We start from the raw sequence: 18,701 nt of genomic DNA on the forward strand, positions 1-18,701 counted from the left end.
TATAAAAAGATATCAAAGAGAATAATCTATACATATAATAGAGGTATATTCATATTTCCATGGTTTTAATATTAAAAAGTATTCTAATTGTTATAAATCACTTAGACAGTTACCTATTTTCAATTTTCACATTTTATGAAAATAATATTTCTTAACATATAATAAGAAAAAAAGTATGAAAAATAAAAGATAAATGTGTACAAAAACCATCTTGTCCATCTTTTTACTAATAATAATTATGATGACGAGAAATGTTACCATCCTAATGTATTTAACGCGATTTTCGCTATTAAATAAATTTCATAGTTGTTTTACTTAATTATATAGATAGTATGGTACTTGAATTTATTGTTTATTAAAATTTCACATGTATAATGTTATCTTCATTTCCTCTGGGTACAATATTATATCATAAAACACAACTCTTCCTACATTTTTTAGTACTTGGGGTCTCTTTTCAGCAGAAATTGATCTTAAAACTAAAAGATATTTTAAAACAACTTATAATGATTATTTGATTTAAAAGAAAAGTTAAATATAGTATTTAATTTAAAATTAAAAATAATCTCTAACAATTCATGATACAGAATTACTTGTTAATCGTTAACAGTGAGCCCAAATTCACTTAAAATTAGGCTGGAGCATGCTATCAATTCTGAAGATTAGCAAAACAAAAGTTATCGTCATTGGTTGAAACCTTAATTGGTTTTTAGGGTTTAGGTAGTTTGTGATTCCTTAATTTAATTTAGCCGCACTCTAATTTAAAAAGCCAAAGAATAATAATAAGGGGGGAATTTTTCTAATCACTATTTTCTCCATATGCTCAGTCAAATAATATCTCTTATTCTGATCAAGGACAAGAAAAATCATTGTGACTATTAATCAGGCTCATCGATGTACATCATAGATTCATACAACCTATCTCTATACTTTCCAAAATTAGCAAAATCAAATTGGCGCAACTATGCTTTTTCTATGATAACAACTCTCACAGGAAGATTGGAGCCATTACCAGTGTAATCGTTGCCAGCATCTTTATAAGGACATGGATTGAAGGACCAGCTGTGTCTTTGAATGGATCTCCCACTCTGCCAAATTAGTCAAATTTCCAAACACGTAAATTATTAACCCAGCATAGAAAAATTCACGAAAAGGCAAACACTAATACCATATTAGGCTAGGCTACGTGAAGACTCATTAAGGATCTATGCATCATATCTTCCATTCCTTTCCAAAAACAAACTAGATAGGGTCCCAGTTTACATCAGAAATCAGATAACCAAAAAAAATTGTAGGAAAAGCATTATTCATGCTATCTCATATGCTGGTTATCCAATGGGTATATAGTTAGGTTTAGGGCGGTGGTTGAGGAGGACTTGGAGCAGTAAAAAATATGGCTCCAAGGATAGTGCAAGCACTGGGGCAATGATATTAAAGGAGCTTGTCGAAACGGTGACAATGGATTAGCAGCAGTGGGTGGCTTGGGTTGGTTGCAAGTAGGGGAAAACATCACCATGTGCAACATAATGATTGGGTGAAGAAGATATGAGGCGGTGTTAATGAAAGGGGCAGCATAAGGAAAAGGATGAAACTGCTCTTGTGATTGACGGCACATTGAGGCCACAAGTCAGGGTCACAGTGGCAGTGATGGCATTGCAGCAAACACATTATAAGCACAATAACCGTTGCTGCTAGACAAAACGGAAAAAAAAAAGAGCCACGAGTATATTTATAATCAACACCAACCATAGTCAATTGCTGAACATAAAACTTTACAAGCAACTATAAACCACATTAAAAACCTATTTATTACTACTAGGGAACAGAGAACCCAACAAAAGTGGCATAAGCAAAAAGTAACTTACGTATCTCCAGTTACGGCTGCTTTGTGAGCTTCACTTCCCTTCCCTCCAAGAGCTCCAGTCTCAATGTACTTCTTTGCATTATCCCAGGCACCACCAGCTGTGTTCAGAAAAAGTGCCATAAGAATACCAGACACTGTTGCAAACATGAGCATAGCAGCCACAACTTTAGCCCCGAGTAAAGGTTGCCCTGTGTAGTAGCCCAAAATTCGGAATACAAAACCTGCATTTGATAGAAAGATACAACATAGTAAATTCTACATGGCATAAAAAATATTTCATATCATATAAAATATAAGTATAACGTATCACTAAACAGGTCATCATCTCCAAAAGGCAAAAGATCAAACCGACAGCTGATTCCCAGGCTTTTATTTTAAGTTTGCACCAGAAGTTTTCGCAGAGATAGAATTTGAGAGACAAAGGGGCTCAAGGAATAATTATTTACTAAACAAACTAATGCAACAATTGAAGGTATAAGGGAGGCAGAACGCAGTCGGAAAACAAAACATTCAAATATAAAGGTTAATATATGAGATACAAGAACTCCCCAAGACAAGTTCACGGTATCAAAAGCCTATCATGCAATTGTGTTGTTCACATGATTATAAAACAAAAATAAAATAGCATAACTGTTGCCATTCTCCCCAGCTTTTCCTAATGATAATATATGTGCAAACGCAATTAAAAATTAACCCACCGACTGCAATAGGTGAAATGATTGCCAAAGCACCAGGTTTTATCATCTCTCGTAATGATGCAGATGCTACAATAGCAACACAACGACCATAATCTGGTTTTTCCTTGTAATCCTGCCGAAAGTATAAACAAGAAAAAAAAAAGAGAATATCAAAACCTGAATTGAGATACATAATATTACATTACAAACGTAAACTCACCATTATACCAGGCCTCTCAATGAACTGCCTTCTCACTTCATTAACAACCTCTTGCGCAGTTCTGCCAACAGCAGAACAGGCCCAAGCACTAAAGACAAATATAAGCATAGAACCTAGCAAACCACCAACGAAAACTTCGGGAATTGCAATATCAACCTGTAACTCAATCATAAGTTGCACTTAGAAGTTAGAAGAACCAAAAGTAATAAAAATAATAACATAATAATAAGGGTGTTGTTGACTTCAATTATTCAGTCCCTAATAAGTGCACGCATTTTGGTTTTAGACCATACATCTTTAATCTTTCAAAACACACATTATAAAGGCAATTTCTTCCTAATGCAGTCAATCATTAAATTTCCATCTAGGTTGAACATTTTATTCTTGTGTGGACACCCATGGGCCACACTGGACATATTCAATCTATGTTAGAATAGATGTACTGTTGTATTGTAGGTGGCATTAATTGTTCTGTGGTGGAGGCGAGTGGGTCAAGTCACAATTGAATTGTGACACTTGGACTTTTACGCTCTTCTTAAGTAGAAAGAGTTGTACCTTGATTATCAACTATAATCTCTACTTTTCTACCACAAAACACTCATCTACGTTATTTAAGTTTATTCTCTCATTGACCTTTTTACCAAACAACATTTAGTGCATACAACATTTCAAGTCTATATATTTATGCATAAAATTTTCCCTTAAACTTGAGCAATACCTTAATCACAAATTACACTAAAAGCACTGCTGTCCTCCATTCCACCCCTCCTGATTCCTATAGGTTTTTCCACCCCCTACTTCTGTGTTGTTTTGTATGATGTACCTAGATACCTAAAACATGCTATTGTGGTATGGTATGCTATGGTCTCCAATTTTCACCTATAAGCTAGGAACCACCCCAAACACACAAAGACAACAGCATGATTAGGTAGGACCTTGTCCTGCACACCTGTTTGAAAGGTTCACGAGCAAAAGCAGAAACCTCGTCCATATAAGCACTAAACAAAAGGAAAGATGCAAGAGCAGCAGAACCAATAGCAAAGCCTTTGGTGGTAGCTTTGGTCGTGTTTCCTACTGCATCAAGGACATCCGTTATCTCTCTGACACTTTCAGGCTGAAAACAGGTTGATTGTCAGTACGCATAAGAGAAATCTCATAACACAATGGACCATATTATTCTGGCAATAACTACCTGCTGACTCATTTCCACAATTCCTCCTGCATTATCAGCTATTGGACCAAACATATCCATAGTAAGAATATAGGCAGCGGTGCTTAGCATTCCCATCGTTGCCACAGCAGTGCCAAACAACCCACCAGTTGGGATTCCTGCTTCATCTACTAGTCCAGAGGTGTGACCGAGCCAGAAAGCCGAGATAATTGACACACTGATGACAAGGACAGGAAGAGCAGTAGATTCCAGACCCAAACTGACTCCAGCAATTATATTAGTCCCATGGCCAGTGGAGCTGGAAAGGGCCAATATGCGCACAGGCTCATGCTTGTAGTCAGTATAATACTTGGCAATCCAGACAAAAATGTACGCAGTGATAATACCAATCAACCCACACAAGGCAAAATTGAACCAAGCTGAAGGTGCTTGATCAGTGTAAAGTAACCAGCGGGTAGACTGCAAAAGTAATTCAATTTAAAAATTAGGCAGAAAATATGGTGTAACAAAAATTTGAAAAAGGTGGAGGAAACATTACTTTAGTCCTAATTGAAAAAGAGATTTCAATGTCAACAAAGTACAGAAATTGGAACAATGAATACTTGGCCAATCCAGGAAATATAGAAAAGTCAAATTAAAAGAACACAAATGAAGATTAAGTATTACCAAACCAAATGCCAGAACAGCTAAGACTATCGTTAAAGAATATCCTTTTTGAAGAATTGTCATTGGATCCTCCACTGGAGCAATTACTCCAGTTTCACGCGTACCCCGAATAGAAAATATTCCAACTGTTGATACTACCAAATCGAACGAGTGAACAACAAGAGGAAACAAGATGAAGCCCGATGGATCTGAATCGAAAGAGAAGACATCATATTGGATGGGCACGCATATACAAGTAATAGACCAGAAGTACGCAAGAAAGGCACAAAATAGAGCAACTCAAGTATTTGCCTGCAATTTTACAACGTTGTGCCATTGTTCCACCAAGTATCATGGCACTGATTATTTCAGCTGCAATACTTTCAAAAAGATCAGCACCTCGAGCAGCACAATCTCCCACATTGTCACCAACCTTAACATCAAATAAAAAACAATATGGTACCAATGGAAGCACAAGTTCAGAAAAAAGTATAGGCAGAAACAAAACAAAGAAACACAAGTCAAGGAAATAAAAAACATTTAACAGCTCTTCTCATTGAGCTGATGTAACTTTTGCAAGTATCCATCAATTTTACAAAAGATAAAAATATAAACCCAGTATGTTTATTATCAGTTAATAATGTTTTTCGTAAAACTTTCATATCAATATTTTCTTTATTTTCTTATAGGGCTTGAAGCTAAATATTATAAGTAAAAGATAATGAAATATATGGCGTAGCTTAGTGGTGTGTGAGGGGGGCCTCCCCCCAATTTTTTTTTTTCCATTTATATAAAAAAAATAGTATATTTTATATATTTAGCACCCCTAAAAATTTTGTACGCCTATAAAAATTTTGGCACCCCTAAAATATTTCCTAAAGATGCACTTTGTTCTCTATTTATCCAATAGGTTGGCAAAACAAAAAATGATCATAAAATTTGGAGAATCTCACAAGTCTCTGACAAATAAAACATAAATGCAAATATTCAGATCTTGGGCACTTAAAATCAGAGAACACCTTCAATATGTTGAGTTATACAGTTGACTCATGGATGGTAAATTATATTTTTGTGTTTCAATCTCACCTACTGGGATAAGACTTTTGTTGTGTTTCCATCACCTTTAAATAGAACCATAGAAAATATTGATGTAATTCAAAAATGAATAATGAAAAGGAGACATGCTTCTCAAAATTACTTATAAAGATAAAATCTTATTTAAAAATCATTTCCACAAACTATCCCGCTTTTCAAAGAACATTAACAGAGTGTTTGATTTCAGTTAGAAACCCTCAAACAAACATTCAACTCAATCCTTCCTCTCACATGTTTTTCCATTAAACTGACTTGGAATGTGTGCAAAACAAACCCAGATGAAACAACTAACACATTTTAATGTGTAGACTCATCGAAACAAATTAAACAAAAATAAAACAATTACCAGATCAGCAATAACAGCAGGATTCCTAGGGTCATCTTCAGGTATTCCCTGTTCTACTTTTCCAACAAGGTCTGCTCCAACATCAGCTGCTTTTGTGTATATTCCACCACCCAACTGAGCAAATAGAGCAACAAAGGAGGCACCAAATCCATATCCAACTAGAAGAAGAGGTACTGAAGGAAAACAAAAATGTTCAGAAATCAATCACCAATTAGAGAGAGAATAGATCAGATAATGGACAAAAAATTAAATCATGTCATAGCCAGATAGACAATAAATATTCCTTAATAATTGTGAGCATATCAGCTAAAACTTATTTCAGTCAACTTAATTATTGGTCTTTGGCTAAATATGAGCCAAGGGGGAACATTTAATGAGAAATCATATAAGGAATCATTTATGACCTCAATCAAACCTCCCCCAAGTTTACCACCTCAGCTCTCTTTTATTTTCAGTTTACAAATGAACACAAAACTCTCCAACTTATAAACATGGAAAACTAGCTTGAAAATATAATTATGAAATATCAAGAGCACAATAAATGTTCAATAATAACAATAAAATTTCAAACATTAAAAAAATATTATATCTATGATAACAAGTTAAGGGGAGAAGTCTACACTCACAATCAGTAACCTTCATTGAACCAGGTGAGTCTACTCCCAACCAAACATAAAATGTGGCATAAAGGACTGCTATACCAATTACAGCCATACCAACAACAATGATGGCCGATAAACCACCTGCACGAGTAGCTACCTGTGCAAATTCCTTCCAGTTAAAATACGAATAGTGAACTGTTCATAGTTTTCACAGAAACTGATAATGAACTAATGGTTTAACCTGCAATGCCTCTCTTGCAGACCGTCTTGCAGCACTAGAAACTCTGACATTGGCACGAACTGACACCCACATCCCCACATATCCAGCAATACCTGAACAGAGGGCACCTAAAAGGAAAGAAGCTACCGTGATGTATGCAGAAGTTGACCTGAAACAGGATGAAAATGACAGATAAGAACAAGTAAACAATACTAAAAATATTCACAGCATATATATTTTATTACATCACCTCCCCAGGCCAGAAGCTTCCTGTTGTGGAGTAGTACTGCGAAACAAATATATGCATAGAATGACAACAGCAAGAAACATGGCCATCTTGGATATACTCCCATACTGGGTCCTGAAAAATCCTTCAGCTCCATCTCGTATAGCATCTGCTATCTAGAAAGCAATATGATAAGCTCAGGACAAGAAAACAAGGGTTCATGGTGATGCAATCCAACTGTCAATCAGTCATCATAGAAGGCACTAAGATGTATAATAACTTAAACACACTATTTTCGTGAATCAAACAAAAATGGTTCAACAAATCAGGCTCTTTGCATTAAGCATATTAACAAAAGGTTCCATTGCTAGAATTAAATTTATAAAAAAATATCTTGGTATGTTTTATATTTCAAGATATGCAAACAAGAAATTTAACAAGCCCTACCTGTTCCTAGGTTCATATTTCCCCCATTTTGATTAAAAGGAAAGGAAATTTTCTTGGAAGTTGGAAAATAGTTTCTTGTCCTCCCCACAAGAAAGAGAAAATACAACTCAATAAAGAAAACTAAAGATTAGCATGCTCTCACTTCTCAAGTTTTTTTATCAAATGTAAAAGCAAAGAGGGAAAAAAACAATATTCTTTAAGAGTAATTTTGCAATTAAACTTGGCACTTCTTTTCATCTTAGTCTTCACAAAAAAGTACCTTTGCATTTTGGTCTGTACATGAAAAATTATTCACAATCGATTCCCACCATTTGCTATAGTTATAAACAGTGTTAGAATTGCTTATATAGGGACCAAATTGAAAAACATTACGTCGGGTGTAGAACCCAAACTGTAGAATAGAGTATTTTCTTGCATAGTACAAGGGAACATTATCCTGGTTAATAACAATGCAGGAATCACTATTACATATTAATTTTGATGGGGACCAATACTAGAGAGCTCTCTAAATCTCTATTAACAAGGAAAGTAAGAAGAGAGACTAGGGATGTGGCCAAAGAGTTGTTTCCTTTCAAGTTGACACACCAACAATCAAGCTGTATCTCACTAGGTGAGGTTGGCTACATTGATCAACCAACATCATTAGGCTGTATTATATAAAGCATATTTTCAGTAAAATTATTTACATCTTTAAGATTTGTCCTAAAATTTTGTTGTCTTCTAATGGTTTTTACTAAAAACCAAAATAGACATTATAATCCGGCTATCTGCATATGATCCTTTTGTTCACTATAGTCTCTATTGGTGATATTCTGCTCACATGACCGATCCACCCTAGGCAAGTTTTAATCATTACTACTCTATACATGCTACTTTATTTCATGCCCTCTAATCCAAATCAAATTATCAATCAAACCTTAGAAAAGTGAAATCAATAATCACAGGAAAGTGCTATTTCACACACACACACATAAAATGTTTTGCCCCCGAGGTGTATATTCTTCAACAAGAATCACACAGGGTAGACTGATACAGTATAAACTTCCGGTAAAATGCCCCCAACAGTATGACAGGACACAAAAGATGTGGCAATATCATATCATCTCAACCTCTCATATGGGACTTGGTTCTTAGGATTTGAGCTCACATTGGCCATATCTCGGGCCAGAGTGAGATCTCAACTCAACACACCCTTTCATGCCGATACTGGACATTTGTAGCACGGACTTATGCAGGTAGCCCATGACCATACCCCCTTATGCCTAGGAATATATATATCTAGAGCACAAATAAATACAGGTGGTCCAATATTGGGTTTCAATACCATCTTAGAATTTTAGTTTAGGACCTAGCTGAATTCCACATAACTGGCTTGTAAGATGAGAACCACCGAAACTTTACAAGGACTACATAGTTCATATCTATAATTTATGTATGATTTTGACAATGGTAATCAACCTCATCCTCTTTCACAGGACTCAGAGCAATCAGCTCGTCTTTCAACCACAAAGAGAAATAGCTGATTGTTGAGAAAATCTCTAATGTAATATTGATTTACTAATATTAAGAATGTATAGAGGAGATGGACAACACTTTAGAGATTGCAGTAAATACAGGAAATAGATTTACCTGAACCATTTCAGGAGGTCCCTCATCTTTTGCGAGCACCCACTTCGTAAGATAGATGGCAACAAGGAAGCTGAGAATGCAAACAGAGATGACAAACACAATGATCGGAGAGGTACTGGCTCCCACGTAAAAGATAGCACCCAGCCCAAGGAGCAAAAGAATGAACAGAACACGAATATTTATACCGAACAGAATCCGAAATATCTGCAGAAATGTGTAAAGGAGGAGTGGACAGTTGAGAAGTTGCAGAAAGTTCAGGCGAAGGGAAATACTCTCAGGATATACAGATTCAGATAGATAAATTAGAAGTGAGTATTTTGCTATATTGTAATAGTTTAGGAACGAACCAGAGGGGTGTAAGGTTTAGTGCGCATGTTGGGGAAGGTTCTGGGCTTGTCCTGGTAAGCCCCCAAGCCCAAAGTACCGGACTCCATGTCATTCTCCATCATTATGGAATGGGTGGAATTCGCCCTCCGTGCTACAGGATAAGGGTTGTACTCACCACCTAGTTGGGGCAAGTCAGCCCCTGAACCCGGTCGCTGAATTTTGAATTCTCTTTTTAAACACCCAAACAACGATTTACGTTTCCTAAAGAAATCAAACTGCAACGCCTTCCTTCTCGCTCCTCTCCGCAGCCGCAACAGGAGTTAGTGTTCAGACTGCACAAAATTAAACACAAAAAAAATGATTTAATGTAGATTTCCATGAACAATGCAGCAAATGATACTTCCTCAGAGCCTAACTAACTAAAAAACATGGATGCAGATCCCATCCAAAATGCTCATGCTTCGATTCCATTTCGTATTCAATTATAATAGATCCGCATCAGCTTCTGGCATGGGGTCTCAGTGAAATCGTGAATTGAAATCGTAAATTGAAATCGCAAAGTGAAATCGCAAATCGAAATCGCAGATCTAATGCTTACGGATTTTCTGTGGTGAAGAATCGGTCGCAATTGCTGTCACAGCCACCGAGCGGAACCTCTTCTTCTTCCTCTTCACCTTTGTTTGAAGGAGAAATGCATGTGAGAGAAAACACAAACACAGTGAATCAATGAAATCAAATCGAATCAAATCAAATACACTAACTATTTCTATTTCACGTTCGCCATTCTTCTCTTCGTTCTTTCATTTCTTAATTTACATATATACGCCACTCTCGTGTTGACATGTAAGAGATATCCAATAATATTGCGACACGTCATCTTAACTGCATTCTTATTGGCTACTCGTGTCATACCCTGCGCTTTAACTACTAATTAATAATTAATACTTATTACCTCAATTTAACTATAAGATTTTTAAAGATTTTAATATCTATTTAATTCTTATTGTTTAAATTCAAGACTAATATTAATTGTTCATTATTATTACTATTTATATTCTTAAACTGTATTTGACAAAAAAACGGAGAGAGTTTCCTTATGCATATCTAACCTTTGTTACGCTTGTATTAATAAATTAATAAATGCAAAATCAGTATGAAAAGATAAGACACAAATATATTTCTAATAACATTAAATGCTGCATTTAAAATATTTTAAAAATTCAGTTAAATTTATGTGTTTATTTAATATTGTAGTTAAATTTAAAGTATATCATACTAAAATTATGTCAATTATCAATCCACTAAGAAGGTATATGATGGGGTGAGACATATAAACTATTTGAAAGAGAGTAAATTAGACAATATGAAATTTTGTGTCTTTTCGAATACTCAAAATATAAAATAATTGAAGTACTTTCACTCTTAACGTTTGAAAAAAATAATAGATATGGTAATTATGTGTAATTATTTACTATTTTTTATAATTATTTTATATTTATGTATAATTATTATTTAATATTTTATTTGAATATTTATGTAAAAAATATTATATTTGATATTGAAAAAGTAATATATGTATTGAATCATTATTATATTATTATGTTTTTTTTGTAATTTTTATTTTTTGTCAAAAAATATTTAATTAATATTTGAGATAGTATTTAAATGAGTATAAACAATAGTATGAGTATACTTGTGTCCGACCCAAATGAATATGTATATACAATTTTATTTTAAAGATAAGGATGAATGTAATTGTTCTGATACTTCAATATAATCTCTCATTATTTAAGAATCAAGGTTAAAAGCAGTTTATATATTCTTCCTTCCTTCAATCTATTGATGTATTTTTTAAGGATAAAACTGTGATAGAACACCAACCTTGAAAACAGATAATATCTCAAATACGATGACTGAACCTAATGATGTATTGGCTCTTGTAATCCAAAGTTAATATTTCAATTTTAGATACACACAAAAGGAAACTTCAATATCAAAACTTTTTCAAATCGTCGCTTTTACACATTAGATCAATTATTCACACTTATCTACATTGTTATTCCTTCAACATCCACATTTGCATGAATATAAAAGTTTCAACTACGCAAAATGTGGGTAGCATGAAAATGGAAAATGACTTTTTGCACAATTTTAATTACTCAATTAAGAAAAACACACAATTGACCTATTAGAGACAAATATGTGATCAAAGCTCTATTCACCACTTATAGAAAAATAATAATAGGAAGAAAGAGATAAAAAAAAGAAGTTTTTCTCTTTGTATGAATTTCATACAAATAATAAAAAAAAGTATTCATATACAAATATTCAAAGAGAAGGAACAAATATTGAATGATAAGGAACATAGACACATAAAAATTAGAATATTAAGATTATGTGAATGTACAATTATGCAATTTTGTTGACTTTGGAAATTTGTTACTAATATTAGTTTTATTGAGAGTCTATGAGATTATTAAGATAGTTCATACCTAAAACTAGGAGAACATGAATTCGGTTTGAAAGCTAAAAATGTAAAATATTGTCTATTTTGATAAGTTAAATGACAATGATGGTTTTGATCTTTAAATTCATAAAAAGAAAATGTTGACAGCTCACATTTGATCAACAAATAAGTTATTTACCCCAAATATAATAATTAAAATTATATATAAAATCATAATTAAGAATAGTTCTGTGAAGTATTTATTAACAATTTCATTATTGGTATTGGTTTTTCATCCTTGAATATTCCCTTGAAAATATATGTGCACATTGTTTTATATTCATGTGTCATGAATACCTAAATTGAATTAATATTTTCTTCTTCAATAACTTAAATTGAATATAACAAAGATTATCTAAATAAAGATCACTAAAATTTGATATAAATATTATTGTTAAAATTATATTAAATATTAAAAATTATATTTTAGAATTTGATATAAAATATACATTTTATATATTTTAATATTAATGAATAACAAATATAAATTTGCTAGCATCTGTACTATCTTGGTTAATAAGAAAATAATCAAAATATTTGTATTAATTACTCACTTTATTCTTAATTATTTTTTTCATTTATATGTAAAAAAATATTATTACCTCAATATTGAAAATAACAAATTTTAAACACACATTTCCAATATATGAAATACTTTTTGTATTTAATTTTGTTCCAATATACATATATATTAATTATAATATGTCCATCAAAGGATTTACATAAAATAAATTTTTGTAAAATAAAATATACATACAAATACACATATGTAACAAACACTTTATAGATTCGTCCAAAATTGTCTTCTGAACTTAAAATGTCTTCTGCTCCTTTACTAAGTATAATCACATCAGAAAAACTACATACAAAACATAAGAACAAACTATCAAATACTTATAATTGATACACAAACATATACAAGTAGTCATGACTCAAACAAAAGCAAATCATGCCAATATCCATTTCAAAACTTTATGTATAAAAACCTCAACACCAATAAATACATAATCAATGAATACATAATGACAAACAAACATTTATTAGAAAACTTGTATTCTATTAAGCATCTTTATTAAATACCAACACATACTTCATTTCAAACACTTTTGGTCTACATTGGTTTCAACACTATAAAAAATGCAAGTTATTTATACAAATAAATATAAAACCAAACATATATAATACTAATGTAATAACTTTTTCCCAATTTCTTACCCCGTTTTATTTATTTATATATATATATATATATATATATATATATATATATTACACACATATGTGTATATTAATTCATATCACATTATTTAAAAATCACTCAGATATTATTTAGGCAATTAATTATTGCTTGATCGTCATATACCAAGGAAACAAAAACAAGGTTTGCTAAATCTACTTCACTAAAGCTATGACCTAGTCACTTAGAGAATGTGATATACTTATTGAGTGATACTTCGAAGCTTAAGTTATATTATACCATGTTACATTAAAAGATTTTCAAAATGGTGAGTGTTATTACTTGAATATTCACTTGATCGCTTAGGTGACACTACTCTACACTCAAATTCATGCTGCTGAAACATTCAAGTAATAATTCAACACTCAAGAAAAATATGTAGAAATATCAAATTTACATATCTTCGAAAAACATTCTCCACCCAACATTTATCATTCTATTTATTCAATAAAAATTAAAATATATATTTACACAAAGTATTACAACATTTACCTACCATGGTTCTTACATTGCAATCTTAACATTCCAACCAATAACCAAGTACAAAATCAATACAAATATAATATCAACTAATTCAATTAAACCATATAAAGACAATTTCAAATATTTTAATATCAATTTACTCTATAATCAGACTCACTTATAACTTAAATAATTTCTCTTACCTGAAGTTGTTTATGTCCTAATGAATAGGCAAAAAATAGTTGAAAATGCACCAAGACTTCTAGAAACCTAATGAACTAAATCAATAAAAAACACAAATTAAAGATGAACATATTAAATTAATAACATTTTAAAAAATAAAAAAACCGACGAAGTTGTGAATATCCATAGATAAAATTCGAGAATTAATAGTAAAAAGATTTTAGGATAATAATATCTTACTCTAAAGTGAATTATGATAAGTTAGCTACCTTCTTCTATGGTATCATCTGAAAAAAAAAAGATATTGATAGAATTAAAGATGAAAAAAAAAATGATAAAATTATACATTTTCTAATTTTTATATTTAAAATAATGAAGAAATGATGTTTTTTTTATAGAGACATGATACCGATATCCATAAGACACGTAACGTAGCAGATGATACCGATATCCGTAAGACACGTAACTTATCAATCAGATGATACCGATATTCATATTCATAAGACACATATAGATGAAGTGTCTAATTTAAAAAATATTTATTAGACTTTTGATTATTTTAGTACGATTCTAACACAATTTAAAAAAAACATATATTAATTTTAAAAAAAATTATAGTTATAAAAAGAAGAAACAAATCATTTTAAAACAGTACTAAAAAAATATTTTTCTTTTAAAAAATTTAAAACACACTTATTATCAATTTATATAATATATAAATATGTATCTCGTATATTTTATTTTAAAAATTATACTATTTTCCGTATGAGTTTGTTACTTAGAGTGACAATGTTACCTTCGAAGGTTAGTTCTATTGTGGGGGTTGTCGGGGTTCCAGAATGTTGAGAAGTGCGTTCGCTGAGGACGTCCTCATCCTGGGCAGGTTGCTCAAGGTGGTGGCGCCGCCCAAATTCTCTGAGCATTTGGAGCTGAGGCAGGATGAAGGTCGCAAGGTCAGGGCGATCCCTCCGTCTCAGCTGCGCGCATTGCAGTGCCAACTTCGCAAGGGAGAGGGCCTGTGGGAGGGGCCAGTTCGGGACCGATGGGTCCAGAATCTCTACAAAGGTTTCCTTCTTGATCGAGTGTTGCACCTGGTGGGCCAAGCCCATCGCGGGCCTTCCTGTCAACAGCTGCAGAATAATGATTCCCAGCGAATACACATCTGACTTCACGCCCAAGATTCCGGTCTGCTGGTACTCCGGATCGATGTAGCAGAACGTTCCTGCTGCCGCCGTCACGCGGCACTGCGTTTCGTTCTCCGCCACTGCCGCCGGCAGAAGCCTCGCCAGTCCCACATCGCTTATCTTGCTCACGTAGTTGTGGTCCAGCAGTATATTTCCGGGCTTCAGGTCTCTGTGCACCAGCGGTTCCGGCTTCGTCTGATGCAGGAACAGCAGGCCCGTCGCTATCTCCGCCGCAATTCTGAACCTGATCTCCCAACTGCTTATCCCACCCTCCTGCTCCTCCTCCTTCCCCTCCCCTTTCTTCCCAAACAAGCAGTCTTCCAAGCTTCCGTTCTCCATGTATTCGTATATCAGCACTCCCTCCTCTGGACATGCTCCCACCAGAAGCACCATGTTTGGATGTCTTATGTACCCTAGAATGTTCACCTGCATTGCCATTTTCAATTTTCAATTTTCAATTTCTACCATTCAATGTAAAATTGGTGTTTTAGAGTTACTCATTTCCACTGGTTGTTCACCTCTTGCTCAAACTGTGTCTTCCCCTGTGCTGAACCTGGCCGCAGAACCTTCACCGCCACCGCCGTGTGATCGAGGTAACACTTGTACACCGGTCCATACCCTCCTTCCCCTATTTTCTGCGATTCCGAGAACTCGTTTGTTGCCTTTTCAATCTCTTCCATCGTGTATTTCCTGTATCTTTTATCCTTCTGTGTTAGATTTTCCAACACTTTCCTCATTTCCTCTGCTTCTTTCAGATACTTCAGTTCCACGTCTGCTCTTTTCTTTGTTTCCACCCTTGCAATTCTCTTTGCCGCTTCTTCTGCTTCCTTCGCCGCTCTGCTTCTTTCTTTCTCTTTCTCTGCAATTGCCTCCGCCGCTTCCTTCGACAGCCTTGCCTCCTCTAGTTTCTTTCCGTCCTCTATATTCCAGCTGTTCAGTTCCACTAGCTGCACCATACACCGTTATTCTCTCTGTTTCTCCCCTGTTCTCAATAACATAATTACCATATACACTTACCTTCTGGTGCGCTGTTAGGGCTTCTTTGCATGCTGCGTTGTACATTTCCATGGTTTGCTTTAACTCCAAACTCAACTTCCTCATATCAGCTTCCACTTCGTCCTGCACAAGTTTTACCATCATCACATTTGATACATGCTTGGTCTTGAGAATGCTTTATTCAATTCTGTGTGTTGTTACTTACAGGTTTCTGTATATCCAACAAATAAAACATTCTACACATACTTGATCAAAACAGGAAATTGCTCACAATGTTTTGTAAACTAGAAAATGATGAGCGGCTGTTTTCATCTGAAAATAAATGGTCGGGTGAACTGTAGTCGGTGAACTTGTGTTTCATGCATGTTGACCCTAAGCTACGATCTGAACTGGTGGAAGATCGCCCATTTCTGCCACCCTCAACTTGGTCGTAGAAAACAGAGGATGAACGCACATTGCTGGGCCTGTCAGAGCTTACAAATGATATGTCAGATTCAGGTTCGTTGAACCCCGTGGATAACCTTCCACTCAGCCCTAATCTTCTGCCAAATTGTGTGTTGCTTCAACCATAGATTGGACAAGAAAATATTTATGTTAATATTACTGTGTCCTAAATAATCTCATTGTCGTATGAAATGGCTTCAAGAGGAAACCTACTTCATGGATTCACCCTGCCAGCTTGACGGTTTGAGTGCCCTGTTGCCTGCCGCAAAAGCATGCATGCAAATGTGTGATTTCATAAAAAACGTGACGAACAAAACAAGATTAGTTTGAAGAAACAAACCTTTGAAGCTCAACTTGCTACAAGATATACGAGATTCACTTTCACTCTCATCATTTATGGTCTCTATTTGCCCCAGTAGTGGGGAGGCATGTGGGGCCCTTCGAGAAGCACTCCTAACTGAAGAGATTCTCCCCTTAGAAATGACATACACACTGCAGAACTCAGGTACCCCTTTTAATATGATGCTTGGTGTACTTTTCTTGAACCTGCATTTAGTTCAACAAAGATGCTATGCACTAATCACATTACATACATGGGTACACACTATATTGCTCCCTGTCTTGTCCACTGTTATTGGAATTCAGAATAGCTAATTCTGATGGACCTTACCTAATAAAGCCATGCCTAGAGGCTGCACCAAGCACCAAGTTCTCAATTGCAGCATAAGAGACATATTCAATTATTCCTTTCACCACATCCATGTCTTCCAGAACGACATCAAGACAATGTATCTGATAAAATAGATATTTAGCATCAGCAAGCAGTTTGAAAAGAATAAATAAAACAGGCTTTTATAGACATTTATACATACATACATACATCTTTGCGTGAACAATAACAATGAAAAGTCTCAAATAGCTCCTTTGTAAGGCTGACAAGTTTGTCTCTCTGGGGAGATGCAACTGCGTGGTTGGTGTTGCGTAGTTTGGCATGGCTGCCTCCTAAAAATGTATACATTTGAAAAGTGAAAAGTTGAAGTTGAATGAATGATTATTACTGTTAAATATGTTCATGTTTATGTTGTTGTTGGTGAATTACTTGAAATAGATGAGGAGGTTGTGTGCAAGACGTGGATCAGAATAAGAGTTTGGCCTCTGGAAAGAAGCGTGTCAGCAGCCCATTTGAGAGCCTGTCTGCTCCCTTTGTTATCCTTTTCTACAGCAACTGCCACCAATCCATTTCCTCTTCCAACCTTTTTAATTGCGGATTCCTTTGTACTTGGAAGCCACATTTATCTCTCTATCTATTTGTTTTTCTTTTCTTTTCCCTCAACTCTGCAACTTTTTTCCCAATTACTTTTTCATTTGCATAGTTATTCAACTTTTCTCGCTATTCAACATTCCCTGGCTAATAATAAAACTCTGCATGCCCCAAACTGGGAAACCATTTCTAGAAAACCATCTCCCCATTTTATGGATAGTCAACCACAATTTTCTTCTTCTCCTCCTCCTATTATAGGCCAACAGAAAAAAAAAATTCACAAACTTATTTTTTTTCTTCAAAAATAGTCGCTAAATATTTTTATCTGTCTGTCTCTGAAACAAAGGCCCAAAACAAAAACCAGTGCCGTGCCTAGCTAACATCAACTAGGCAAATCCTGAAACCGAATCAAAGGTCTAAAAGGATAAACGAACCAAACTTAGGAAGCATCAACTTCTTTGTCTACCAACTTCTTTACACTCCCATTCAATAATCAATTGCGTCATATCATTTTCGATCTATCGTTATTCAAACGTTTCAATAGTTCAATTTATTATTATTATTATTATTATATTATATTATATTATTATTATTATTATTATTATTATTATTATTTTCTTGAATGGGATTGGAACCAAAAAAACTATTGAACTTATTTTCGGTCCTGCTATTCACTTCTTCTATTCACTTCTTCCTATCGAATGAACTCATAAACTCCTTTTGTACCTTTCGCTCCTCCACCCCTAGTCTCTGTGAACTTTGAGCTCGGATGGTAGCTATAAAAAACTCTGACGTTCAAGTAAACTTCGGCTCTCGGCACATGTATTTAATACTAGATGATATCGTACCTGATTTTTTAGATTTGTGTTTATTTATATAATTATTGTTAGGTCATTGGACTTCATTAAGAATTTAATCTGTAATTAACCAGTACATTATTATTATTATAATTAAATATAGTA

The 18,701-nt window shown here is 34.1% G+C and overlaps 2 protein-coding genes across 4 annotated transcripts; both read right to left on the reverse strand.

Annotated features, from left to right (window-relative positions):
* Positions 1–794: 794 nt before the first annotated feature.
* LOC137819612 (pyrophosphate-energized membrane proton pump 2) lies at positions 795–10,351 on the reverse strand. Of its 2 annotated transcripts, XM_068623511.2 has the most exons (16): positions 10,231–10,342; positions 10,068–10,143; positions 9,490–9,801; positions 9,143–9,346; positions 7,091–7,242; positions 6,862–7,009; positions 6,645–6,777; positions 6,019–6,191; positions 4,890–5,010; positions 4,599–4,786; positions 3,954–4,391; positions 3,711–3,875; positions 2,762–2,917; positions 2,563–2,674; positions 1,866–2,085; positions 795–1,088 (listed from the first exon to the last, which is right to left on the reverse strand). In XM_068623511.2, the coding sequence occupies exons 3-16, from the start codon at positions 9,589–9,591 to the stop codon at positions 989–991; spliced, it is 2,412 nt and encodes an 803-aa protein (XP_068479612.1). In that variant the 5' UTR covers positions 9,592–9,801; positions 10,068–10,143; positions 10,231–10,342; the 3' UTR covers positions 795–988. The 2 variants fall into 2 exon arrangements, with proteins under 2 accessions (XP_068479612.1, XP_068479611.1); XM_068623510.2 differs by having other exon boundaries at positions 10,068–10,351.
* A 2,266-nt stretch (positions 10,352–12,617) lies between these two features.
* Positions 12,618–17,967, reverse strand: LOC137818722 (U-box domain-containing protein 52). Of its 2 annotated transcripts, XM_090296726.1 has the most exons (12): positions 17,578–17,967; positions 17,359–17,480; positions 17,149–17,270; positions 16,819–17,024; positions 16,692–16,737; positions 16,306–16,594; positions 16,056–16,157; positions 15,557–15,985; positions 14,651–15,464; positions 14,095–14,141; positions 13,875–13,949; positions 12,618–12,834 (listed from the first exon to the last, which is right to left on the reverse strand). In XM_090296726.1, exons 1-10 carry the CDS (start codon positions 17,768–17,770, stop codon positions 14,116–14,118), a joined length of 2,349 nt encoding a protein of 782 aa, XP_090152852.1. In that variant the 5' UTR covers positions 17,771–17,967; the 3' UTR covers positions 12,618–12,834; positions 13,875–13,949; positions 14,095–14,115. The 2 variants fall into 2 exon arrangements, with proteins under 2 accessions (XP_090152852.1, XP_090152851.1); XM_090296725.1 differs by having other exon boundaries at positions 16,692–17,024; positions 17,578–17,872.
* Positions 17,968–18,701: the final 734 nt, after the last annotated feature.

This window comes from Phaseolus vulgaris, chromosome 10, assembly GCF_051622355.1.
Source record: "Phaseolus vulgaris cultivar YP4 chromosome 10, ASM5162235v1, whole genome shotgun sequence".
Taxonomy (NCBI): domain Eukaryota; kingdom Viridiplantae; phylum Streptophyta; class Magnoliopsida; order Fabales; family Fabaceae; genus Phaseolus; species Phaseolus vulgaris.

Excerpts from the sequence above, each read along its gene's own strand:
- LOC137819612 (XM_068623510.2), bottom strand. The coding sequence starts at position 9,591 with ATGATGGAGAATGACATGGAGTCCGGTACTTTGGGCTTGGGGGCTTAC. Across the intron at positions 4,787-4,889 it reads ACAACGTTGTAAAATTGCAG|ATCCATCGGGCTTCATCTTG; the intron begins GCAAATACTTGA and ends CTTTCGATTCAG. Across the intron at positions 1,089-1,865 it reads GCAGCCGTAACTGGAGATAC|AGTGGGAGATCCATTCAAAG; the intron begins GTAAGTTACTTT and ends CTAATTTGGCAG.
- LOC137818722 (XM_090296725.1), bottom strand. The coding sequence starts at position 17,770 with ATGTGGCTTCCAAGTACAAAGGAATCCGCAATTAAAAAGGTTGGAAGA. Across the intron at positions 15,465-15,556 it reads AGACACAGTTTGAGCAAGAG|GTGAACATTCTAGGGTACAT; the intron begins GTGAACAACCAG and ends ATGGCAATGCAG. Across the intron at positions 14,142-14,650 it reads AATAGAACTAACCTTCGAAG|ATGATACCATAGAAGAAGGT; the intron begins GTAACATTGTCA and ends TTTTTTTTTCAG.